Source organism: Malaya genurostris, chromosome 2 (genome assembly GCF_030247185.1).
Source record: "Malaya genurostris strain Urasoe2022 chromosome 2, Malgen_1.1, whole genome shotgun sequence".
NCBI lineage: Eukaryota > Metazoa > Arthropoda > Insecta > Diptera > Culicidae > Malaya > Malaya genurostris.
Genome location: NC_080571.1, coordinates 45,128,002 through 45,155,572, shown reverse-complemented (window position 1 = coordinate 45,155,572; position 27,571 = coordinate 45,128,002). Strand labels below are relative to the sequence as shown.

At 36.9% G+C, this 27,571-nt stretch overlaps 1 protein-coding gene across 2 annotated transcripts in view; it reads left to right on the top strand.

Moving 5' to 3' along the window:
- Positions 1–27,571, top strand: part of LOC131429877 (A disintegrin and metalloproteinase with thrombospondin motifs 9) — a 589,623-nt gene that overhangs the window by 344,124 nt on the left and 217,928 nt on the right. For both annotated transcript variants that reach the window (XM_058594313.1, XM_058594312.1), the window contains exon 3: positions 20,521–20,724. In XM_058594313.1, the coding sequence (XP_058450296.1) occupies positions 20,521–20,724 (204 nt within the window). The remainder of the gene's footprint in view (positions 1–20,520; positions 20,725–27,571) is intronic.

Sequence of the window (27,571 nt, the reverse complement as noted above, 5' to 3'; positions counted from 1 at the left end):
TCGGAAAAAAATTTGCATCACCCTAATAGTAAGAGCCACCTTAATACCATATGCATCAAAAAGCCATATTTTGATGCATATGGTATTTAGGTGGCTCTTATTATTAGGGTGATTCAATTTTTTTTTCTGTCACTGATCATTTGTTCTGAAGATATCATAGCTCTAAAGTATAAGGCTGAGCCAGAAATATTGTTGTTCCTCTAAATTGTGGATCCCTTCCCGACCACTGTGCGATGGTTGTCCAGGGTCGATCGACGATTTTCTTGGGATTCTCGGAAAAAGAATCATGTCTAGTCTTTTGTCACGATCCGGAGCAGAAAACACTTTGTTTCGTGTCAAGAAATTTTCACTTAACGTTTTTTGCAGCCTGTCACTCAACTCACGAAAACCCCACCATCGAATTATACCCATGCCTTGTAGACGATTGGATAGGCCATTTGTTTTTGACTTTAACTAACGTCTACTTTAAACAATCGTAACAATTCGATCTTTGCTTTTTTTGTTGAGTATGCATTCGTTAGTCTGCAAACACAAAGATCAAGAATCTAATAATACAACACTTTTATGAGTGAGTCTGTTCTAGAAGTTTGGTTTCTATTTCGCAAATTTGACTGCCTCTCAAGCACCCAGCGTGGAACAAGTTTTCTTTAGGCACAGTTTTCTGTTTTGCAGGTCCCATATTTGATTTCGAGCTGGTTAACATGTTCTAATGATGTTTAACTAAAACTATGCGAGTGTCATGACTTAGTAGTTGTGTATAGTTAAATCCGGTTGATTTCTTTCTAGATTTTATGTATCTAACCACGAAGCTATGCGAATGGAGAATCCTTTCCGAAACAATTTGTAATAAATACTAGCCCCAGTTCCACGAAATGATTCATCACATTTCCGCTCGTCATCTGGATCGGGCCAAACAAAAGCCGAAATTATTAAAAATTCAGTCATCAAACCGAAATAAACCATTCCAAAATCACTGAAATGAGTATAGCCTCGATAAACGAAGCCAAACACAATGCGTGCTTACAAGCTTAAAACGACACACTTAAGCAAAACATACGACTCCCAGGAACCGATCATTATTGAGTTCCTACAGGCACTTACAGCCAGCCGTCTGCCTCTCGGTGGGGTAGGTTGGGGCAAAATGTAGACTCTGGTTAAACCTGTCGCTTGATGAATCACACCGGGGACGGGGACGTTTGAATCCGTTTCACCAAAAACGTCGTCTGAGCCAAATTTTTACATACGATCATGTCCCAGCAGTTCAGTCCGATCATGCTTACAATCAACCGATTTGTACCTACAAACAATAAAAAGCTTAGGAAAACATAATCATTTGCATAATTTAATATTTTCTGTTGTGCCCCGTTCGCAGCCGCTGGTTCCTGGCACACGCCGGAGGCCACTGAATACAAGCAACGTCGGATCCGCGGAATTTGGTTGGTGGCGGCCGGCTCAGAACCTTTGCGTGTCATCGTTCGGAGACTGCTGCGGCTTTCGTTCAGCACTTCTTTTTTTAATGTTAATGATGCATTCAAATCGAATTGTCTCCAACCATGAATCCAAACCCTTTGCGAAGACGAAACAAGTGACAGTGGTTTTCTTTCGGGTTGAATTCAATTGTCATCGTTGATGTCAACAACAAAAAAAAACTACAACAACAACAAACAACGGACGGACGCGGTTGGTTCGAATGAGTTTGCACCATCTCCACCATTCCCATACTGCAACTCCATCGGTGTTTGGGAACTGGAATCGACTGACTATAGTACCGTGGATTTCTTCGCGGCTGTTCAATGTTGGCTGTTCGATTCGCTCTAGCTGGGTGGGCGCCTCGTCATCCGTGAGCTGTACAGACGGCGGTGTACTGGATAACATTGCGGATTTGCGCAACAGGAAACATAGAAAATGTACACAAATCAGAAACTACGAGTTCAAGAAACGAGCACCTTTGACTAATCGGAAACGATCCGATCTGGGACGTGTGACTTGGGGCTAACATTTTATTACATGCTACTGGATGTTGTCGGTTAGGAATGGAAGCATTATGCAGTTTAACGATCCACTAGCATAACGGCTGTTGTTAAATCTTGTTTATAGAAATATGCCACCGTTTATGGTTGAAGTCGAGAAATTATTGTTATTTCCTCATTAATTTTTTCTAAGCTACTTGTGGACTTCTTCGCTTACATCAAATCAGATCAAAATCCAAGCAGTTCATATGGGTCAACTGGAAAAATAGGACGGACTATTTAAAGTTTTCAACAGAAGTGAGAAAATCGAGATAGTTGAGAGTGCCAGAAAAGTTAAGAGTGTCAAGCGAGTACGGAGAGACAAGAGAATCAAGAGAGTCAGAAAGAAGCCTGAAGATTTTAAGAGAAACAAGTGTTGAGACTCAAGACTCAAGACTCAAGACTCAAGACTCAAGACTCAAGACTCAAGACTCAAGACTCAAGACTCAAGACTCAAGACTCAAGACTCAAGACTCAAGACTCAAGACTCAAGACTCAAGACTCAAGACTCAAGACTCAAGACTCAAGACTCAAGACTCAAGACTCAAGACTCAAGACTCAAGACTCAAGACTCAAGACTCAAGACTCAAGACTCAAGATTCAAGCCTCAAGACTGAAGACTCACGGCTTAAGACTAAAGTCTGAAGAGTCTAAAGAGTGACTAAATAGTCTCTAAAGAGTATCTAAAGGTTCTCTAAAGATTCTCTAAAGAGTCTCTAAAGAGTCTCTAAAGAGTCTGAAGAGTCTCTAAAGAGTGTAAAGAGTCTCTAAAGAGTCTTTAAAGAGTCTCTAAAGAGTCTAAAGAGTCTCTAAAGAGTCTTTAAAGAGTCTCTAAAGAGTCTCTAAAAAGTCTAAAGAGTCTCTAAACAGTCTGAAGAGTCTCTAAAGAATCTCTAAAGAGTCTCTAAAGAGTCTAAAGAGTCTCTAAAGAGTCTCTACAGAGTCTCTAAAGAGTCTGAAGAGTCTCTAAAGAGTCTAAAGAGTCTCTAAAGAGTCTTTAAAGAGTCTCTAAAGAGTCCGAAGAGTCTCTGAAGAGTCTAAAGAGTCTATAAAGAGTCTCCAAAGAGTCTCTAAATAGTCTCTAAAGAGTCTGAAGAGTCTCTAAAGAGTCTGAAGAGTCTCTAAAGAGTCTAAAGAGTCTCTAAAGAGTCTTTAAAGAGTCTCTAAAGAGTCTCTAAAAAGTCTAAAGAGTCTCTAAACAGTCTAAAGAGTCTCTAAAGAATCGCTAAAGAGTCTCTAAAGAGTCTAAAGAGTCTCTAAAGAGTCTAAAGAGTCTAAAGAGTCTCTAAAGAGTCTCTAAAGAGTCTAAAGAGTCTCTAAAGAGTCTCTACAGAGTCTCTAAAGAGTCTGAAGAGTCTCTAAAGAGTCTAAAGAGTCTCTAAAGAATCTCTAAAAAGTCTCTAAAGAGTCTGAAGAGTCTCTAAAGAGTGTAAAGAGTCTCTAAAGAGTCTTTAAAGAGTCTCTAAAGAGTCTTTAAGAGTCTAAAGAGTCTCTAAAGAATCTCTGAAGAGCCTCTAAAGAGTCTCTAAATAGTCTCTAGAGAGTCTCTAAAGAGTCCGAAGAGTCTCTGAAGAGTCTAAAGAGTCTCTAAAGAGTCTCCAAAGAGTCTCTAAATAGTCTCTAAAGAGTCTGAAGAGTCTCTAAAGAGTCTCTAAAGAATCTCTAAAGTGTTTCTAAAGAGTCTAAAGAGTCTCTAAACAGTCTCTAAAGAGTCTAAAGAGTCTCTGAAAAGTCTCTAAAGAGTCTAAAGAGTCTCTAAAGAGTCTAAAGAGTCTCTACAGAGTCTCTAAAGAGTCTGAAGAGTCTCTAAAGAGTCTAAAGAGTCTCTAAAGAATCTCTAAAAAGTCTCTAAAGAGTCTCTAAAGAGTCTCTAAAGAGTCTCTAAAGAGTCTGAAGAGTCTCTAAAGAGTCTAAAGAGTCTCTAAAGAGTCTCCAAAGAGTCTCTAAAGAGTCTATAAAGAGTCTAAAGAGTCTAAAGAGTCTCTAAAGAGTCTAAAGAGTCTCTAAAGAATCTCTAAAGAGTCTATAAAGAGTCTCTAAATAGTCTCTAAAGATTCTCTAAAGAGTCTCTAAAGAGTCTCTAAAGAGTCTGAAGAGTCTCTAAAGAGTCTAAAGAGTCTCTAAAGAGTCTCTAAAGAGTCTCTAAAGAGTCTCTAAAGAGTCTCTAAAGAGTCTCTAAAGATTCTCTAAAGATTCTTTAAAGAGTCTCTAAAAAGTCTCTAAAGATTCTCTAAAGATTCTTTAAAGAGTCTCTAAAGAGTCTTTTAAGAGTCTCTAAAGAGTCTCTGAAAAGTCTCTAAAGAGTCTCTAAAGAGTCTCTAAAGATTCTCTAAAGATTCTTTAAACAGTCTCTAAAGAGTCTAAAGAGTCTCTAAAGAATTTAAAGAGTCTCTAAAGAGTCCAAAGAGTCTTTAAAGAGCCTCTAAAGAGTCTCTAAAGAGTCTAAAGAGTCTCCAAAGAGTCTCTAAAGAGTCTAAAGAGTCTAAAGAGTCTCTAAAGAGTCTCTAAAGAGTCTAAAGACTCCAAAGAGTCTTTAAAGAGTCTCTAAAGAATCTAAAGAGTCTCCAAAGAGTCTCTAAAGAGTCTAAAGAGTCGCTAAAGAATCTCTAAAGAGTATCTAAAGAGTCTCTAAATAGTCTCTAAAGTATCTCTAAAGAGTCTCTAAAGAGTCTGAAGAGTCTCTAACGAGTCTCTAAAGAGTCTAAAGAGTCTCTAAAGAGACTCCAAAGAATCTCTAAAGAGTCTCTAAAGAGTCTGAAGAGTCTCTAAAGATTCTATAAAGAGTCTGAAGAGTCTCTAAAGAGTCTAAAGAGTATCTAAAGAATTTAAAGAGTCTCTAAAGAGTCCAAAGAGTCTTTAAAGAGTCTCTAAAGAGTCTAAAGAGTCTCCAATGAGTCTCTAAAGAGTCTAAAGAGTCTCTAAAGAGTCTAAAGAGTCTCTAAAGAATCTCTAAAGAGTCTCTAAAGAGTCTTTCAATAGTCTCTAAAGAGTCTCTAAAGAGTCTCTAAAAAGTCTGAAGAGTCTCTAAAGAGTCTAAAGAGCCTCTAAAGAATCTCTAAAGAGTCTCTCAAGAGTCTCTAAAGAGTCTCTAAAGACTCTAAAGAGTCTCTAAAGAGACTCAAAAGAGTCTCTAAAGAGTCTCTAAAGAGTCTGAAGAGTCTCTAAAGATTCTCTAAAGAGTCTGAAGAGTCTCTAAAGAGTCTAAAGAGTATCTAAAGTATCTCTAAAGAGCCTCTAAAGAGTCTCTAAAGAGTCTCTAAAGAGTCTAAAGAGTCTCTAAAGAATTTAAAGAGTCTCTAAAGAGTCCAAAGAGTCTCTAAAGAGTCTCTAAAGAGTCTAAAGAGTCTCCAAAGAGTCTCTAAAGAGTCTAAAGAGTCTCTAAAGAATCTCTAAAGAGTCTCTAAAGAGTCTCTAAATAGTCTCTAAAGAGTCTCTAAAGAGTCTGAAGAGTCTCTAAAGAGTCTAAAGAGTCTCTAAAGAATCTCTAAGGAGTCTCTCAAGAGTCTCTAAAGAGTCTCTAAAGACTCTAAAGAGTCTCTAAAGAGACTCCAAAGAGTCTCTAAAGAGTCTCTAAAGAGTCTGAAGAGTCTCTAAAGATTCTCTAAAGAGTCTGAAGAGTCTCTAAAGAGTCTAAAGAGTATCTAAAGAATCTCTAAAGAGCCTCTAAAGAGTCTCTAAAGAGTCTAAAGAGTCTCTAAGGAATTTAAAGAGTGTCTAAAAAATCCAAAGGGTCTTTAAGGAGTCTCTAAAGAGTCTAAAGAGTCTCCAAAGAGTCTCTAAAGAGTCTAAAGAGTCTCTAAAGAGTCTAAAGAGTCTCTAAAGAGTCTCTAAAGAGTCTAAAGAGTCTCTAAAGAGTCTCAAAATAGTCTCTAAAGAGTCTCTAAAGAGTCTCTAAAGAGTCTCTAAAGAGTCTGAAGAGTCTCTAAAGAGTCTAAAGAGTCTCTAAAGAGTCTCTAAAGAGTCTAAAGAGTCTCTAAAGAGTCTAAAGAGTTTCTAAAGAATTTGAAGAGTCTCTAAAGAGTCCAAAGAGTCTTTAAAGAGTCTCTAAAGAGTCTCTAAAGAGTCTAAAGAGTCTCTAAAGAATCTCTAAAGAGCCTGTAAAGAGTCTCTAAATAGTCTCTACAGAGTCTCTAAAGAGTCTCTAAAGAGTCTGAAAAGTCTCTAAAGAGCCTAAAGAGTCTCTAAAGAGTCTTTAAAGAGTCTCTAAAGAGTCTCTATAGAGTCTAAAGAGTCTCTAAATAGTCTAAAGAGTCTCTAAAGAATCTCTAAAGAGTCTCTAAAGAGTCTCTAAAGAGTCTCTAAAGAGTCTGAAGAGTCTCTAAAGAGTCTAAAGAGTCTCTAAAGAGTCTCCAAAGAGTCTCTAAAGAGTCTCTAAAGAGTCTAAAGAGTCTCTAAAGAATTTGAAGAGTCTCTAAAGAGTCCAAAAAGCCTTTAAAGAGTCTTTAAAGAGTCTCTAAAGAGTCTAAAGAGTCTCTAAAGAATCTCTAAAGAGCCTGTAAAGAGTCTCTAAATAGTCTCTACAGAGTCTCTAAATAGTCTCTAAAGAGTCTGAAGAGTCTCTAAAGAGCCTAAAGAGTCTCTAAAGAGTCTTTAAAGAGTCTCTAAAGAGTCTCTATAGAGTCTAAAGAGTCTCTAAATAGTCTAAAGAGTCTCTAAAGAATCTCTAAAGAGTCTCTAAAGAGTCTACAGGGTCTCTAAAGAATCTCTAAAAAGTCTCTAAAGAGTCTCTAAAGAGTAGAGTCTAAAGAGTCTCTAAAGAGTCTAAAGAGTCTCTAAAGAATCTCTAAAGAGTCTCTAAAGAGTCTCTAAATAGTCTCTAAAGAGTATCTAAAGCGTCTCTAAAGAGTCTGAAGAGTCTCTAAAGAGTCTAAAGAGTCTCTACAGAATCTCTAAAGAGTCTCTAAAGAGTCTCTAAATAGTCTCTAAAGTGTCTCTAAAGAGTCTCTAAAGAGTCTGAAGAGTCTCTAAAGAGTCTAAAGAGTCTCTAAAGAATCTCTAAAGAGTCTCTGAAGAGTCTCTAAATAGTCTCTAAAGAGTCTCTAAAGAGTCTGAAGAGTCTCTAAAGAGCCTAAAGAGTCTCTAAAGAGTCTTTAAAGAGTCTCTAAAGAGTCTCTATAGAGTCTAAAGAGTCTCTAAATAGTCTAAAGAGTCTCTAAAGAATCTCTAAAGAGTCTCTAAAGAGTCTAAAGGGTCTCTAAAGAATCTCTAAAAAGTCTCTAAAGAGTCTCTAAAGAGTAGAGTCTAAAGAGTCTCTAAAGAATCTCTAAAGAGTCTCTAAAGAGTCTCTAAATAGTCTTTAAAGAGTATCTAAAGAGTCTCTAAAGAGTCTAAAGAGTCTCTAAAGAGTCTAAAGAGTCTCTACAGAATCTCTAAAGAGTCTCTAAATAGTCTCTAAAGTGTCTCTAAAGAGTCTCTAAAGAGTCTGAAGAGTCTCTAAAGAGTCTAACGAGTCTCTAAAGAATCTCTAAAGAGTCTCTGAAGAGTCTCTAAATAGTCTCTAAAGAGTCTCTAAAGAGTCTGAAGAGTCTCTAAAGAGTCTAAAGAGTCTCTAAAGAATCTTTAAAAAGTCTCTAAAGAGTAGAGTCTAAAGAGTCTCTAAAGAGTCTAAAGAGTCTCTAAAGAATCTCTAAAGAGTCTCTAAAGAGTCTCTAAATAGTCTCTAAAGAGTATCTAAAGAGTCTCTAAAGAGTCTAAAGAGTCTCTAAAGAGTCTAAAGAGTCTCTACAGAATCTCTAAAGAGTCTCTAAAGAGTCTCTAAATAGTCTCTAAAGTGTCTCTAAAGAGTCTCTAAAGAGTCTGAAGAGTCTCTAAAGAGTCTAAAGAGTCTCTAAAGAATCTCTAAAGAGTCTCTGAAGAGTCTCTAAAGAGTCTAAAGAGTCTCTAAAGAATCTCTAAAAAGTCTCTAAAGAGTCTCTAAAGAGTAGAGTCTAAAGAGTCTCTAAAGAGTCTAAAGAGTCTCTAAAGAATCTCTAAAGAGTCTCTAAAGAGTCTCTAAATAGTCTCTAAAGAGTATCTAAAGAGTCTCTAAAGAGTCTAAAGAGTCTCTAAAGAGTCTAAAGAGTCTCTACAGAATCTCTAAAGAGTCTCTAAAGAGTCTCTAAATAGTCTCTAAAGTGTCTCTAAAGAGTCTCTAAAGAGTCTGAAGAGTCTCTAAAGAGTCTAAAGAGTCTCTAAAGAATCTCTAAAGAGTCTCTGAAGAGTCTCTAAATAGTCTCTAAAGAGTCTCTAAAGAGTCTAAACAGTCTCTAAAGAGTCTCTAAAGAGTCTAAAGAGTCTCTACAGAATCTCTAAAGAGTCTCTAAAGAGTCTCTAAAGAGTCTCTAAAGAGTCTGAAGAGTCTCTAAAGAGTCTAAAGAGTCTCTAGAGAATCTCTAAAGAGTCTCTAAAGAGTCTGAAGAGTCTCTAAAGAGTCTATAGAGTCTCTAAAGAATCTCTAAAGATCCTGTAAAGAGTCTCTAAATAGTCTCTAAAGAGTCTCTAAAGAGTCTGAAGAGTCTCTAAAGAGTCTGAAGAGTCTCTAAAGAGTCTCAAGAGTGTCCAAAGAATCTCTAAAGAGCCTCTAAAGAGTCTCTAAATAGTCTTTAACCGTTGTGCACTCGAAAAAAAAAACACCTTTAACCACCCGAATGGGTACCCGGGTACCCATTTTTTTAAATCGCTGTAAGTTGAGCATTTTTCAACCGATTGAAGTAATTTTAGCACTGTTGGATTCAGGAACTTAAGCTCTTTGGGATTGGTACCCATAAAGATGGACATGGTGCTCCTGGTTCCCAGGAACCCGGATATCCTAAATGAGTTCCGACATCGAGGCATTTATACACGGATTTCACGTATTTTTGTAATCTTATCTAAGAATTGCTATATGAAATCAAGTGCTATGCTGAGTTGTTATGTTTATATATTTCAGGGGGCATCCGTTATGTACGTAACATAAAATTTTGAATTTTTCTACCACTCCTTTCCCCCTTTGTCGAGCATTTCTCAATCTTTTCACCATGTATTGTCACGTATTTTTGAAACCTCTCCCCCCTAAACGCGTGACGTACTTTATGTATGTTCCCTTATATACTTCACTTTCTTATCTTCAGTTTGAAAATTATTATGTACTTCAGGCCTATTGCGAGGAGCACGCAATACAATTTTTAATTCTGGCAACAAACATTTCGAAACATCACGAAGTTACTTCCCAAACAGTTTCGTTCTCATTTATATTTCCTTTTTTTCGTTCTATGAGAGTAAGTCCAGAATAGGCCAACTACCCTTTAGATGACGTCATTTTTCTACAAAAGGTTCATTTTGGTACGGCCTTTCTCAAATAGCTGGTTTGGAAAAGTTTCAAATTAGTAAATGACATTTATGGTGGAAAACACAAGTGTCGGAACATTCTACGGAAATCCGGATTAACGGGAACCAGAAGAACCTACTACAGCAATATACACGGCCATCGAAAAGTGGATAAATTTCTGAATTTACCCGTACTGAAAAAATTCAAATCGGATGGAATTTGCCTTAGTTACAAGCATTTTTATTTGTGGGTACCCGGGTACCCATTCGGGTGTTTACGTAATAAAAAAAATTTGAGCCCCCCCATTCGACCCCCCTTACTGTAAAATGAAAAGTCAAAGCATGAGAAGTTATGGTCCAACTAGTTCTTGGAATTGACCGAATTGCAGAATCTTAGTTTAAACCTAACTCAGAAATTTCTTATTTTGAAATTCGAAAAGGTACCCGGGTACCCATTCGAGTGCATAAGGGTTAAAGAGTCTCTAAAGAGTCTCTAAAGAGTCTAAAGAGTCTCTAACGAATCTCTAAAGAGTCTCTGAAGAGTCTCTAAATAGTCTCTAAAGAGTCTCTAAAGAGTAGAGTCTAAAGAGTCTCTAAAGAGTCTAAATAGTCTCTAAAGAATCTCTAAAGAGTCTCTAAAGAGTCTCTAAATAGTCTCTAAAGAGTCTCTAAAGAGTCTGAAGAGTCTCTAAAAAGTCTAAAGAGTCTCTAAAGAATCTCTGAAGAGTCTCTAAAGAGTCTCTAAAGAGTCTAAAGAGTCTAAAGAGTCTAAAGAGTCTAAAGAGTCTAAAGAGTCTCTAATGAATCTAAAAAGTCTCTAAAGAGTCCAAAGGGTCTTTAAAGAGTCTCTAAAGAGTCTAAAGAGTCTCTAAAGAGTCTAAAGAGTTTCTAAAAAGTCAAAAGAGCCTAAAGAGTGTAAAGAGTCTCAAAAACTCTAAAACTCTAAAACTCTAAAACTCTAAAACTCTAAAACTCTAAAACTCTAAAACTCTAAAACTCTAAAACTCTAAAACTCTAAAACTCTAAAACTCTAAAACTCTAAAACTCTAAAACTCTAAAACTCTAAAACTCTAAAACTCTAAAACTCTAAAACTCTAAAACTCTAAAACTCTAAAACTCTAAAACTCTAAAACTCTAAAACTCTAAAACTCTAAAACTCTAAAACTCTAAAACTCTAAAACTCTAAAATTCTAAAACTCTTAAACTCTAAAACTCTAAAACTCTAAAACTCTAAAACTCTAAAACTCTAAAACTCTAAAACTCTAAAACTCTAAAACTCTAAAACTCTAAAACTCTAAAACTCTAAAACTCTAAAACTCTAAAACTCTAAAACTCTAAAACTCTAAAACTCTAAAACTCTAAAACTCTAAAACTCTAAAACTCTAAAACTCTAAAACTCTAAAACTCTAAAACTCTAAAACTCTAAAACTCTTAAACTCTTAAACTCTAAAACTCTAAAACTCTTAAACTCTAAAGTAAATAAGGGCTCAAGTGACACTTTTTTGTTTGTGACATCCTAGATTTGAGCCCTGAAAATTAAACAATGAAAAATAGTTCCTTTTAAGGAAAAGAAAGAGTAAGTTGGCATTTTGCAAAGTTACTTCCAGATGGTTGAATACAAGCCTCAAATTTATCAATCTGGTTTTTACGACAACAAACGGAATTATAAATTCTTCAAATACCCGCGCCGGAGTTTTGCAACGAACGAAAACGGATGTTTCAAAAACGAAAAAGTTAAAATTCGGAATGGCAAGCCATTTGCACCGATGGAAAGCGAAGTGAAATTTTTGTCACCACGGTCATCGGTAATGGTGAAAATTACAGCTGTTTTCTGCTGTCTGTACGCTTTTTTCTTTTATTTTTTTGAGTATTCATAAATATTCTGATTAAGAGTCAAGTGCCTTTAACCACCGTCACGAAATCTCTTTCGTAATTTTGGTATTGTATTTGACAGGTCGTTTGCTCGTTTGGAACAAAACTGTCATTCCAAACGCACAGCTGTCGTTACTCTGGTGTTAGGCACCTTAGGAAAAACATAAAAGAAAATCAAAAAGTATGAAAAAATAGTATAAAGCCGTTGCCGTTTTGCGTTCGGCACAATAAAAAGTCACTATTTCGGTCGGATTTAGCTTCTTGCTACTCTGAAAGTTAATCCGGTACAGTTTATATCAAATCTTGGTAATGAGAAATCAGAATCTGGTTTGTTTGTGTTTTTTTTTCTTGGTTCTCGGTTTTCGTGTAGCTTCTGACTTTTGGTCCCATTTATTTCTTTGCGATCGAAGGAATCATATACGAAAAATGTATAGCTGATAGCTTTCTCTAGACGCGAATTCGAAATCGGACTGTAACACCAATCTTTTTTTAATATCACTCGCCGGGTTGTCACATGTGACATGTAATTTCATCTCCTCTGTCACCCGGATGAAACAGAAGTTTTTCATTCGATTTTTTAGACGATTCCATTTGCGCCTTTTTTCTCTGCCATTCAACAACCAGGTAGTTCAATCAATTATAGTTGCGTTACACCCAGGCTTTCGATACGACATTGATATATGCGCAACTGTAATCAATCGTTTTGTCAGATGTGATATGCTAAATGGTTAGCACCAAAACCGACAGCTCAACAGCACAGAAGTGGATTCAACTTAACAGAGGAGTGCCTCGTAGTGGCAATCACTCCGCCCTTCGGCCAACAACTGGTAGCTCCTTTGAACCACGGGGCATGGGTGGAGTCGAGGCATTTGTGCGCGGTAGCCTCGAACCGTAATCTTCGTGGCATTATTATAATGACGAGTTAAATTCCATCTTGCATAGAAAAGTTATTCACAACCTCTCCGGTATCGGCTACCGAGAGAAAAAAATGACCGCGATTGCAACGTGGGAAAGATGTGGATGCAGCAATTAACCCAGCGATGTCCTGGAGGTCATCTACAACCAAAACGAATTTTACCATGTTGCATCTAATAGCGGTGACATTTAATATTTTATCGAATAGAAACTTCTGTCCGTATGCAAAAGTTGCTGTTTTCGATCTCTAACTTAAAATTATGTGTATTTGAACCTTTCCATCATTGCAACATTTGACTGTCAAGCTTTATTCGCTGTTCACTCACACCTGACAGTCCCGCGTGGTTTCGCTTTGACATTTGACATAGAGACAGGAGAGTGAATTTCAAATCATAGTGACCTGTTTCTAGTCTTCTCATCTTCATTCCGTGGTGGTCAATGAAGTCAATGCGTTTTGCTACGCCTACTGAGAAGAGTGTATTTTGAAGCACTAAGAAAAACAATATTTAAAATGTTTGACATTTTTAAAACTTTCTTGAAACCATTTTTAAAGTCCCTGTTAACAGCAACGACCACCAAACCGGGTTCACTTTCTGTCATGAGCGTTGTTAACATGTGACAACTGTAGGCTATCGGTAGCGATAGGAATTACAACGTAAACGTGCCGGGAATTTCTCATTTTAATTTACAATATGCGAATCGTCGTTAATTGTTTCGATTGCAGTCTACCGTCAAACAACGTTCGCTCCAGCTGTGTTCACTTACAATGCTGGACCGTAATTATGGACGGATGCCCGAGTAAAATGTCGCAAAAGGTTAATTTGCTGATCCCGAATGCAATAAAACATCAAACACATTTGGCCTCCGGTCACATGGGGATTGTCATTATGAAATATTGCATTTCCGATCATTCGAAGCATGCTGATTGTGTACCATAAAAATAGCCGAACATTTTCATTCCGGCAGGGTGCGTCATTATCTCAAGATAAACACAATTAGTGACAGTTAATCTTCTTTTCAAACCAAATGCCGTTCCCGGTCTGCTCGGGTGTTTTCTTCAGTCACCATACCAGGGACTGTTCGATGTCTTTGGGACAAATAGAATTGAGTACCTACTTAACCTCACTTGACACAAAGAGTGGTCACAGTGCATTCCGAACGACAGCACGGGGAAAGGAATCAAGGCAGGCACGTCGCGGTGCATATGCATATGCAGAAAGACTAATTGGAAACCGAAAGCACCCAAAGGTTCGCTCCTCCTCGTCCCTGCATCCATACCTCGGCTTCGGTTCATCGACACGAATCGAAATACGAGTGTAAATATCAGAAAATCGATAATGTTTATGCTAATTGCACTATAATGGCTTATCTTGGGGAGCGTTTAATTGACACTAGCTGTTTCCATTATTGTTTTACATTTATTCTGTCTCATTACTTACGGTTCGGATCATTCGCAATGCTTTGCCTTGATGGGGTCTGATATTTGATTCGTTTTCAGTTGTTTTCAGTAATACTTTAAACTGAACTTGATGCACCGGATCAGAAAGCTCTGACAATTGGACGATTTTGGTAGTGGGGTTATTGTATGTACAGAGACCTCAAGAAGGTGAATGAAATTGAACCGAACAAAAATGGTAGTGCAATATACATTCAATTCCTCTCCGATACCACTGACCCCAACAACAAACACTGTGCCGAGCATTAAAACGAGAAGTATAGCATTTTTTTAATATGGCAGAACTTTCTCAGATTAAAATAAAACTTTCTGTATATGTAAACTTTGTCGCAAAAAGCTACTTTATATATCTTGTTTTATTTAAACAATCTAGACTGTCTTTTGAAAAGGGTCAAACTGTCTGCTTTCTCATATAGAAAGGCTATGCAATAACTGTAAAAACCGACTTTTTAACCGAGGTCCAGAGGGCCGAATGCCATATACCATTCGACTCAGATCGACAAACTGGGCAAATGTCTAAGTGTGTATGTGTGTGTCACAAAAAAGTGCACTCGATTTCATTTTTTTTCAGAGATGGTTGAACCGATTTTCACAAACTTAGATTCAAATGAAAGGTCTCATAGCCCCATAGCCCATATGTGAAAATTAAGTATAAAATATGCCCTCGATTTTCTCGGAAATGGCTTAACCAATTTTCACAAACAGAGATTCAAACGAAATTTATCATTTATTTTTTTTTGTAACATTCATCCGAATCCTACTTTCGGCTTCGGAACAAGAGTTCGATAAGTGGAAAAGTTTCAATTTCATGTGTTTTGTTTTTCATAAGCGATGTTGTAAACACAAATCCAAAGTACAAATCCTATAAAACTGACTGATAAATTCCTCTAATTTGCAGAACTTATTAATTTATGCGCATATAAACTTGATACGGTACTATTAGTTTCCCATTTCCTGTTCCGGAAGCACCGAAGGTAATGAGAAAAAATTTTCGAAAGCAGAACTCACTTTGATTTCTCAGAGATGTTTGAACCGATTTTCGCAAATGATTCAAATTAAATAATTTATTTATTTATTTATTTAGGAGCAAGGAAAAAGCCCAGTGGAGCTGAGATTCTATTTTTTCTTCTCCATCAGGCATAAAACCTTCTCATCTTCTGTACCAACAGATTACATTTATCCAAATGATACATAAAGACAGTCTCAGAAAGTATGGACGCACTTAAATTTCGCTGTAAATAATTCACAAGTGTTAGATATTCAAATTTTATTCGATATACTGATAATATTAGACTACAAGAACAGAATATTATTCTCAACATTAGCTACTTAGCCATTGTAGACTAGCTGGCGCACCTTCTTGCGAACGTTCGTCATTAAATTCCGTACAGACTTCTTGGCGACAAGTTTTGACACTTTTTTCCAATCTTTTTCGAACTGTCGAATGGTTTCGGCTGCCGAGACATGTTTCCTAAGATGTGCCTTCGTTAATGCCCAAAATTCCTCAATTGGTCGAAGTTGTGGGCAATTTGGTGGATTCATGTCTTTTGGGACGAAAGTGACATTTTTGGTAGTATACCATTCAACCGTTGATTTCGAGTAGTGGCAAGAAGCAAGATCTGGCCAGAAAAAAATAGGATCGTTTGACTTCGAATCATGGGTAGAAGTCGTTTTTGTAAACATTCCTTGATGTATATTTCGCTGTTCATTGAAGCAGTGCACAGTGGTCCGGATCCACAATTTAGGGGGACAAAAACATTTGTGGCTTAGCCTTATACTTTAGAGCTATGATGTCTTCGGAACAAATGATCAGTGAAAGATAAGCCATATTTTGAAGCATATGGTATTAGGGTGGTTCTAATTATTAGGGTGATCCAAAAATTATTTTCCGTATGTGTTGAGATAGAGGACTGCATCCTTCGGCAAAATTGTAGGAAAACTTATATCAAGCAACTTTGCCGAAAACACTATTGTAGTATCTCTAACGGTTTTAGTGCTACAGCTATTTTAATAGATCAACTTAGGGTGTTCCTAAAAAAATCAGATTTTTTGCTCTAGCTTTCTTAATATTCACTTCTCGATTTTGGTGTCTTTGAATATCTTTTAGAGTTTGTTGAAACCAATTTTTTCATGACTAGCGCATTCAGGTAGCGTTTTCTAAACCGAAGTTATGAGCAAAACTAGTTCAAAAACAGATAATTTTTAAACTGCTCTATCTAACATTGGAGCAAACGAAAAAAAAATCGGTGTGTTTCATTTGATAGAAAATACTTTCGAGCATGTTTATAGAAAAAATGGCGGAGGAGATATTTTTTTAAATTTTTTAAATTGTGTTCAAACATTGGGTTTTTTCATTGAAAAATGCTCTTTCATGTAAGACATTTACTAGCTATACATATTAAAATAAGGTATTGCTGTCTTCTAGCGTGTTGAAATTAAAAATGTTAATTTAGCTGCATAATCGGAAAGATGGTGTACACTCACATTGGTTGTTACTCTATTCGATAATGCTATTACAGGATCAGACGTTAAAAGAAATCGTTTGAATACATCCTCTAGATTCACTAAACGATTGAAGTTCTGCGGATGGAACTGCCTATACTTGCGAATTGATTTATTTCGACTCTCTTGCACTTCCTTACTGTACATACCAATAGGAAGCAAAGCATGTTTTATAATTGCAGTCCCATGCACCAGAAGTTTATGCACGGTTGGCGACAGAGCATACCATCCATACAGCTCCACAAAACGAATTCTCCTGGGAAGCAGGTACCGAAATCTTCACATTGCTGTTTATCAACGTTAAGATTATAAAAAACCGTTCAAGTATATTTCCATTTAACTCGATGATTTGCGCTACTGTGTTATATTCTTTGAAAAATCTACGGGCCCAGATACCATCATTCGAGTTGCCGCCTCCAGGTAATGGTTCACCAATGCTAGACCCTGTCAGCTTGGAGCGAAATCAATCTTCAGTATAGGAACGCCATCGCACGGCATCACATTCAACATATCATGTCAATTGTGTGGGTGCGCAGTGCTGCTATTTTGGCGCGCAAGATTTTGACGTTTATCTTCCCTACTTCAATGTACGAGATTCGACGCGGACTCACGTGAGGGCACCATGCTCGCAAAAAAGGATGTTTCCAATGATTTATTCTAGAAATGTGCGAGCTGGATATCTTGTTAATATGATGTCTTTGCTAATACGTAACCCTAGCCGCTCTTTTAATGCCGTTAGAATGTTTGTCTCTTGCTCCTTGATATGCTGATTTTGTCGGGACACGCGCCATGTCGGTTTCTCAATGTGCAAACAATAATTCACTTTTAGCAAAAGTTTCATAGATCGAATCATCATCGTTCCATCAAATTGATATTTGTTTGGATTATTCTCATTTGTTTCAGTTCTTGAAAAATTCAGAGCTTTTCCGGAGCGCTTGCATATGCACCAAGCATGGGAGTGTATGCCTGTTATGTCGTTTAACACTTTCGTATCGTTCAGGCAGAACACTAGCTTCGTTGATACAAATACTTTCCCCATTACTGTGGGAGAAAGCTCTGCAATTTCTGCATTTACTTTGTCCACCTCCTGCTGTTAGTTCCGTGTTTTCCTTCTGAAAGATTATTATTCTGGGCAGCAAAGGGAAACAGATGAAGGATAATTGTTGTTCCAGATTATCCAGCCTTCTCGCTCAACAATCAATCGCAAGGGAACCAAACAGATAGCAAATATTGTACAGTAAGGAAGCGCAAGAGAGTCGAAATAAAGCAATTCGCAAGTATAGGCAGTTCCATCCGCAGAACTTCAATCGTTTAGTGAATCTAGAGGATGTATTCAAACGATTTCTTTTAACGTCTGATCCTGTAATAGCATTATCGAATAGAGTAACAACCAATGTGAGTGTACTCCATCTTCCCGATTATGCAGCTGAATTAACATTTTTAATTTCAACACGCTAGAAGACAGCAATACCTTATTTTAATATGTATAGCTAGTAAATGTCTTACATGAAAGAGCATTTTTCAATGAAAAAACCCAATGTTTGAACACAATTTAAAAAATTTAAAAAAATATCTCCTCCGCCATTTTTTCTATAAACATGCTCGAAAGTATTTTCTATCAAATGAAACAAACCGATTTTTTTTTCGTTTGCTCCAATGTTAGATATAGCAGTTTAAAAATGATCTGTTTTTGAACTAGTTTTGCTCATAACTTCGGTTCAGAAAACGCTACCTGAATGCGCTAGTCATGAAAAAATTGGTTTTAACAAACTCTAAAAGATATTCAAAGACACCAAAATCGAGAAGTGAATATTAAGAAAGCTAGAGCAAAAAATCTGATTTTTTTTAGGAACACCCTAAGTTGATCTATTAAAATAGCTGTAGCACTAAAACCGTTAGAGATACTACAATAGTGTTTTCGGCAAAGTTGCTTGATATAAGTTTTCCTACAATTTTGCCGAAGGATGCAGTCCTCTATCTCAACAATTACGGAAAATAATTTTTGGATCACCCTAATAATTAGAACCACCCTAATACCATATGCTTCAAAATATGGCTTATCTTTCACTGATCATTTGTTCCGAAGACATCATAGCTCTAAAGTATAAGGCTAAGCCACAAATGTTTTTGTCCCCCTAAATTGTGGATCCGGACCACTGTGCAGTGGTGATTAAGGGTTTCGAAATCTTACCGCAGCTACAAATTGCTTGCCAGACCATAGCTCTCTTACCAAATTTTTCGATTTCAATCGATGTCTCGGACTGGTTTAACACTTGCCCTTCTCGCACCGTATAATATTGTGGTGCCGGCAAGGATTTGTAATCGAGTTTCACGTAGGTTTCGTTGTTCATGATTATGCAGTTCAAATTTCCAGCAAGAATCGTATTGTACAGCTTTCGAACCCTCGGCCTGATCGATGCTTCTTGTTTTGGACTACGTTTTGGTTGTTTCTGCTTCTTATAGGTTCGAAGATTCAAACGTTCTTTAGCGCAAATAACATTTGACTTCGAAGTGCCACTTTTTTGGCCACATCCCAAACTGAAACCTCCTTCTTTTGCTCGTACGCCTTTAGTATACGTTTATCCAACTGAGGGTTAGCAGGGCCTTTTTTTCGACCCGTTTTCGGTTTATCCTCAAAGGTGTTATCCTCATCGAACTTCTTGATTGCATTTCGCACGGCTTTTTCACTTACTCCTTCCATTTTTGCTATCTTTCTCATTGACAGTCCGCGTTCTGTGCACCATTTGTACACAATTTTTCGACGTTGTTCTGCTGAAAGTCCACGCATTTCGAAAAAAAAACTAATGAAAACGAATAAACAACTGCACAAGTGGTTACAACAGGACGCAGCCATAAAAATTGACAGATTCTGAACCATTGCGAAATGGCAACGATTTTTGGTTGCGTCCATACTTTTTGGGAAAGTCTTTAGAACGGCTGATTTTATATAATGTTGTCCACTTTTCGTTTTATTTCTCTCCAATGCAAACGACCAGCAGCTCTGCTGTCTGATGCAAACACTCTTGCTTGAATTGAAAGTGAACAAACCGCAACACATCGGCTCGCCAAGTCGAGTATTCACGATTAAGTTCTGCCCATTCTTCCGTGTGGGTAATTTTGAAAAGGTGCCCCATAGTAAAGTAAGTCGTATTCACGACAAAAAATTTACTCTATGGTTCAACTGTACCTAGCATGCGCTCAGTGTATGCACACGATGTTCGTGCACGGAAATTCTACTTTATGTACGTACTGTGTTCGTTCGTGTACGGTGTTCGGGATGAACTTGAACATGGATTCGCAGAAAGTTTGCAATTGAATATGTGCTTAAAATTTCGTGAACAGACACAAGCTTGCAGATGTTTATGGGAAGACTGCTATTGACATTTGTTAGGATGCGACTTTCGATTCCGGAACAACTGGGTGCAAAAGAAAACGAAGAATTCCTATGAACTTGGTTCAACAATTTTTATAAATTGAAAAGGTTATGCTTTAAGGTTTTTACTACATTTCAAACTTAAATCGAGCGGTTTTAGATGAGTCTATCTCGAAAAATAATTAAACAATTTGACTTCATACAAAATATAACGCAATCCACGGTGATGCATTGAAGAGTTTTTAAATTATTCAGTGAATCAAATAGATATTAGATACTAAAATCAAAGAATGACCTCGCAGTTTCTACAATAATCATGCGTATTTACCAAGTATCTAACATACAAAACTTCAACATTTTCAAACTAACGATCTCCTGCGTCGCAAAATTGATACTTTAACACCCAGCACTAAACCGATTAAAACCTCATTAAGTAAAAACCGTCAATTTTGTTGCTCAGACTGAGACTGCCTCACAAAAGCTTGAGGAGCTGACGCAGCAACAACGAATCACTCGCCAACTTTGTATCCTCCATCGGCTGGCGTGCCATAAGATGATTTAAAAGACTGTCAATTAAATATCCATAACCATTATTCACAGATCTTCCGACGAATCGGTTCCGAATTGTTGCCTTGGCGGTCCGCAAGTGCATCGTAAGACTTAGAATCCCATGGAGAAGAAATCCATATTCTTATGACACACAGTCAGGCTCAATCACGTTCCTAAATCTTAATACCTACCCTTTCGGAAGATGCGACGGAAGGGAAATGGATTCGATGAGATGTTTCCATTGACTGGTGCAATAAAATGCCCGTCGGTGCAGAATGTTTGCATACCAAAACAAAAAGTTCGAAATTTTCGAATCTCGAAACGACCTACATCAAAACGATAAAAATAAAAAAAAGGACAGTAAAACTTTGCCAGGCGATGAGACCGGGATGAATCATCGGATCGGTGGCGACAGATTTATTGCGGTTTCCCCTTTTCCCGGACAGTTCGCTCGATTCGATGGTCGAATGTTTGGTTTATTGTTTTGAGTTTGACTTGGTTTCGAACGATTCTCGACGTTTTATTAAGATCGTACTTTTTTTCTCTTCTTTCCATTCCAGATGATACAAACATTCTACGAAGGCCGCTGGACGGCAATTCTACTACATCTAGCGGAAGTAATTTTACCATCAATTTTGACGACGGAATACCCCGGCTGCACGATCCGTCCAAGTCGGAGGTGGTGTTTATCAAACCAACAAAAATCCTGGCACAGCCCCTGCACGCCGATGATCTTCTGTACGACTCCAAAACGGCAAACCCTGGTAGGTAGATTGATTCGACTGATCGACCGACGGACGATGGTTTTTCTCGTATTGATTATCTGTTACCTTCTCAAATAGACACACGGAGCGACCGAAATTAGCTCTGCGCCTAATTCGTGTTACTGTTTTTGAATTAGTTGATTTTAACAACAAAATTTCCAAAATAACTATAAAATTAGTTAAAATTGAGATTTTACTTTGCTGAAAAAAATTCTTATTTTCAGAGAATGTGTTTAGTTGGCGAATATTCTGGACACAAACCAGCAATATTTCAATCCAGTACGAAATTCTCATTGACAACAAATTTTGTTATTAAAATCAGAAAATTTGTTTCTATTTATCTATCACCATCATTACTGAAGGACAGGACAAAGAAAACAAAAATGAAATTGGTTTTATTAACAAGTTTATTAGCTAAAAACTCATGAGAAGTGTCAAAGCAAAACAATCCATTAAAATCCTAAAAGGGACAGTCTTGTTGAAACTGCTTGCAAATTGTTTAGATGTTTTTCGCATGTGTTACGATATATCCATATATAAATTTCTAAACCGATATGTAAAAATGACGTAAACTGTTAGTGGAAAGTGTATTTATTCAGAATTTGTGCGCATTTAAAGCGATTGTGCGTAATAATGTTTTTACGGGGAACAGTGAAGTGAGTTTCGAATATTGCACTCTAATTGTGTATGTCAAATGATGTTTTCTGTATCTTCCAACCTTCTGAGCTACGCTGTGCGGTGTATTACTTGTACCGAGTGCTCAAAGTTTTCAGTGACATAGTCAATTTCGCGAAGTCGAATGAAGAAAACAGCAATTGAGAAGAAAAATTTTCAAAAAGAAGTTTATGTTTCGCTTATGTCATTCTCTCCAATACAACATCGTATACCTGCCAATATAGAAAAGATAATCGTGACTGAAATTTTTTTCGGTAGTCGTGTGCCATCTAGTGGCTAGTAGTCATAACGGTGTTAACGTTTTTTCGGTGACAGAGCGCCATATAGCTGCAAATGGCAGAAACCAAGTCAACCATTTATGTTGGTTGAAAACAACGTTTTATTTCTCTAATTCAACTAAAAAATTAGTTGAATGGATATGAAGCGTGCCTTAGCTGAGAAATGACAGCCCGTTTAATTGGTGAATTCAACTAAAAAAAATAGCCATTTCAACAAATATTTTATTATTATTAAGGGAATTAGAATTAAAAAATCTAAATTAGCGAAAGTAAGATTTTTTTAGTTGTCTCAAAAAATAACTAACTAAAATCAGAAAATCAACTAATTTTTTCGCCAAAATGCTGATTTCGGTCTTTCCGTGCAGTACAAAAAAGGCAATCACAGATCATCCTACCATGAAAACTGTCGGCTACCATTCCCATGCCTTTAATCCCTGTTATCTTAATCAAATCCAGCACCGTAATGGGGAAACCTCCCGGCAAAACTTAAGCATAATGGATTCGGACCATTTAATCTGAACATTTCCACATGGCTTACTGTCACCGACTCCATTCCGGACTCAATCAACCTGCCCGTTAAGCCTTGAAACCTGCTTACCTACGCTCGTTTGAGTCGCGTCGTCGATTGCACTTAAGCCGATCGGATGACTGCGCAAGGTACATTACCTATACCATGTGGAAACTGCAGAAATCAGCAGCTGCACCCAACGGCGGCGGCATCGGCGACGTCTTCCCTTAGTTGTCCAACCATCGACGACGACGACGACGATGATGGTGATGGTGATGCCCATCATCGATACCGACTGGCGGGGCTTGTCCACCATATGTCGATCGGTTCGTGACGTGATCGCATCTTCGGGTGGTGCTGTAAATCGCGAAACCAACGAGTCCAACGTGTGAAACGAAGTGGAACTCCTCCGCATGCAGCATTTGGCGAAACGATCTCAAAGTTGAAAAACGCATCACGTTTCCCTACGGCGAAACGTGTGTTGCAGCTCAACACTGAACTGACGGGATCCGACCCTTCTCCTTTCCTTTCATCCGTACTGGGGAGACTCCTGGCACCGAGTGCTCTCTCCCACACATGTGTCATACAGCAGATGACATTTTCGCACATCCGCGATGACCCACCCGAGCCCGAGATGTTTTAATTTAATTTCCCCATCCGATTCTATGCACTCAGTTTGCGTTCGAATAGAGGAAGAAGATTATGGCAGAATCGAAATAATGACCGTATAAATTCTGTTCCCACGCAGGCAGAAATCGCTGCGGGATGCTCCCTTCGAAATGTATTAATGTCCAATTCGTTGGAACATTTCGAGCGGTCAATATTCAGACAATCTTTTCTTCCCCTGGCATGTGAGACATGCGAGAACAAGTTGCATAAGGTAAATCGTAGTTCCCCGGAACGTGTGAATCACATTCCCGTCGTGCTGTCAAAAAACGACGAATCAACGAAGGATGAGAGCGAGAGAGAGAGGGCTGTGTTTCGTTGCTGCTTAGAATACAAGGGGTGATCGAATGAGTAGTGAACGGTATCGATCGTTCAACAGTGGAAAGTCATTATGTCTGAGCATTGTAATTCTTGTAATTTATTTTCCATATTTTTTGTACTCTGAAGTAGGGTTATTTATTTATTAAGGATCAAGGGAATTTTTTTTTCCTTCTCCAACAGGCATAGAACCTTCTCATTCTTTGTACCAACAGATTACGTTTATCCGAATTATCGTAAACTTTTTAAAATTCGCCTTGTTGATGAATGGGTAGAACTTAATCGTAAATATCTCGAGTTGTACTAAACGCAACAACATAATTATTTCTCTTTGTCATCAGAAATATGATCAGCAATTTGTGATTACTATAAACTATAAACAACACAAAAATTGATTTTTTTAAACTTTTGGAAACAATGGGGATGATTTTTCCCCGCTTGCTTGACTTTTCGCACCCGGCCGAAGGTTTTGAGGTAGTCAGGCCCATATCAATCCTGATGTTCAACTGGACGATAATAAAGGGTAAACCATGGTCGAAATCGATCATTTTTTCTTGTACGTTAGATGGAGGAGGTGAGGACCTTCCACCAACAGCAGCGACATCAGATATTCATTCACTTTCCAGACTTTTCAGACAGATGTACTTTGTGATCCAAAGATTCTCGGTTCGAGTCGCGCAGCGGTCGCAAACAGTTTTCATTTTATTTTATTTCAATGAATTTCATGTCATGGAATTTCCCTTCCGTGTTTGGTGGGCTTGACGGTATTGCAAACATCATCAGATACAATCAATGTTATTTAATTTAATTATATGTTGCAGCTTTAATATAAATATATGTTACAGCTCTAGCTTAATTATTGAAATTAACGAATGAAATACGGAACGACTTGAATAAGATATTGATTACATTACGCTCCATCTTTGACGTTTATTGGTGGTTTGTGTACCATGCACACTTAGAAAATTTCGCAGAATTCGGTAATTTTTTACCGAATTTTCAATAGCTGAACCTTCGGTAATTATATTGATTACCGATCGTTCGGTAATTGCTGAACTGTCAAACAACTATTGTACACTGCAAACCAATTGGATCTAACTGATTGTTCGGTAATTTATTGTTTGTTTGTTTTCATTTGGTTAAAATTATGGATTTTCGGATTTTAAAAAGCAACACAAATACACAAAAACGAATGAAGGAAATTCCAATCTGTTGTGGCTATGGTTTTATTCCACAAAAAAGGTCAAATGTTCCGGCTGACCGGAATTATGAGCGCCTTCCAAAACACTGCACAATCCGTAGACTCCAACAGAAATTATCCTCGAATTTGTGTAGGCAGCAAGTGGACAAGTAATACAAAATTATTTTCTGTCTATAAGTAAACAATAAGCTTTCAGTGGTTCAAATGTTTTAAAAACTTTTGCACCTGTACCTCAATCCATTCGATGAACTCTTCAAGATTTTTTTTGTTTGGTTAATAAAAAGACACTTACTAAAAACTGTTTGACAGTTAGTTTCATAACAATCAGTTTTCACAGAAGTTCGGTTATTGGAAGATAATTTTACCATACGGATAGTATGATTTTTACCGTACTCGGCAACTATTCAGATTTACCGTATAAATTGTATATCTGTTTACAAAATTCTGTAATGAAAATTTACGTAAGACTGATCGTCCGGTAAAAATTTGTATAATTATTGTAAAAGAAAACTCATGTACCGAAATATCGGTCATTTCTATAGATTACCGAAATTTCTAGTCAAAAATATTACCGAACAAAGGAATTAAATCTTAGTGTGTGGAATACTGTGGTGTGAGATAGAATATAGTAGAATAGAATAAAATAATACAGAATGAACATATGAGCAAACCACTGATAGCTGTCAAACGATGTTTATCCAATTCATTTTGTGAGGTTGTGTCGTTTTCATGTGAGACATGATGGGTGAGATGATATGTGAGAGAAGTGTAAGAGGAAGTGTATGCAAGAACGGTAATAAAGGCCACCGTTTCAGCTCAGGACTAACGATCGCCCAATAGTAGAAAAAAAAATAGGGTAACGGTGCCCTCATTTATCTCAGCTCCATTAGTCATCTCATATACGAAAAGTGAGATCTGTTGTCTCTGTTCGATAGATTGACTTCAAAAGTAAGATGAAATTAGGAGCATTCGCTTCAAGTTTTCGCGTCGCTATAACAACAGTATTGAATAATTTTCGAACTACTTTTTCTGCGGTAGTGCTTCACAAATCCGATGCAAAGATATTGTATTCGATTTGATCACAATGCAATTATTGAAAGTCGAATAATCGCTAAAATAACATGGTGACACTACACGGAACGACCGAAATTAGCTCTGCGCCTAATTCGTATTACTGTTTTTGAATTAGTTGATTTTAACAACAAAATTTCCAAAATAACTATAAAATTAGTTAAAATTTAGAATTTACTGTGCTGAAAAAAACTCTTATTTTTAGAGAATGTGTTTAGTTGGCGAATGTTCTGAACACAAACCAACAATATTTCAATCCAACACGAAATTCTCATTGACAACTAATTTCGTTATTAAAATCAGAAACTTTGATTCTATTTATCTATCACCGTCATTACTGAAGGACAGCAGTGTCAAAGCAAAACAATCCATTAAAAAGCTAAAAGGGACAGTCTTGTTGAAACTGCTTGCAAATTGTTTAGATGTTTTTCGCATGCGTTACGATATATCCATATATAAATTTCTAAACTGATATGTAATATGATATGTTTTTACGCGAAACAGTGAAATGAGTTTCGAATGTTGCACTCTAATTGTACACGTCAAATGATGTTTTTTTTGTATCTTCTCATTCCGGGCTACGCCGTCCGATGTACTACTTGTATTCGGTTTTTGTTTTCCGAGTGCTCAAAGTTTTCAGTGAGAGAGTCGATTTCGCGAAGTCGAATGAAGAAAACAGCGATTTAGAAGTAAAATTTTCAAAACGAAGTTTATGTTTCGCTTATGTCTTTTTCTCCAATACAACATCGTATTTATACCTGCCAATATAGAAAAGATAACCGCGACTGAAATTTTTGTCGATAGTAGTGTGCCATCTAGTGGCTAGTAGTCATTACGGTGTTAACATTTTTTCGGTGACAGAGCGCCATATAGCTGCGAATTGCAGAAACCAATTCAACCATTTATGTTAGTTGAAAACAACTTTTTAATTTTCTAATTCAACTAAAAAATTAGTTGAATGGATATGAAGTGTGCCTTAGCTAAGAAATGACACCACGTTTAATTGGTGAATTCAACTAAAAAATAGCCATTTCAACAAATATTTTATTATTATTAAGGGAACTAGAATTAGAAAATCTAAATTAGCGAAAGTAAGATTTTTTTAGTTGTCTCAAAAAATAACTAACCAAAATCAGAAAATCAACTAATTTTTTCGCCAAAATGCTAATTTCGATCTTTCCGTGTACTAATGAGATGATTATTGGTACATTAAGTCATAATCTATTACAATAGAAACAGTAGCTCAATGTTACGATGTTTGCTTGTGAAGTATGTATGTTTGTATGTGTGTGAGTATGTTTGCGTGCATATGTAGATGTATATGTATGTGTAAATTGCATGTGTAAAAAATTACTAACTCAACATTTCTATTACATATGAAATTAATTCACACTGAGAAAACTGGAAAATCGAACTAAGAGAAGCTATTAAACTTGGAAAAAAAGCAAGAAGAAGAAAGAAGAAAAGAAGAAGAATGATGCAGAATACTAGAAATATAAAAAAAGAAACGAACAAATAACGCAAGAGTATAGATAATTATGTAAGAAAAAAATCATCAAGCACCCAACAGGCAAACTTATTTAAAAGATCATTATTATTGTTATTACTATTACCATTAAAACGTTATTACATTACTATCACAATTATTACCACTACATTCCATACAGACCATTACAAGAACCACATACCACAATTTACATTAGCACAGATCTACGACCATTGTCATAACGAAAACAGCAACTAAACTATAAAACACAACTACACATTATAAGGACAATTTTATATAATCTATTTGAATCAGCACAAACAAAACAGTGACCAAGTGGGCACCATAGCCTAGGAACGTCTGTGTGTTGATTTAAAATAGAAGTTCGTAGAAGCAAATCTTATCAAGGGTCCAGTGTAGAACCGAAGCAAGGGACTGCTGCCACTGTGACTACTTACAAAAAAAATGAATTTCCTGGAATTTAAAACATTTAAAACACAATATTGAATGTTCTTCCACGTAAATTTACGTGAACTGCGACGCTCCATTTATGTGCATCTAATAAAATGTAAAATCACAGGTTTTTTTTTCGAAGTATAAAGATCTGGATTCGGGAACTGAATTAAAATCCTGACATCGATCGA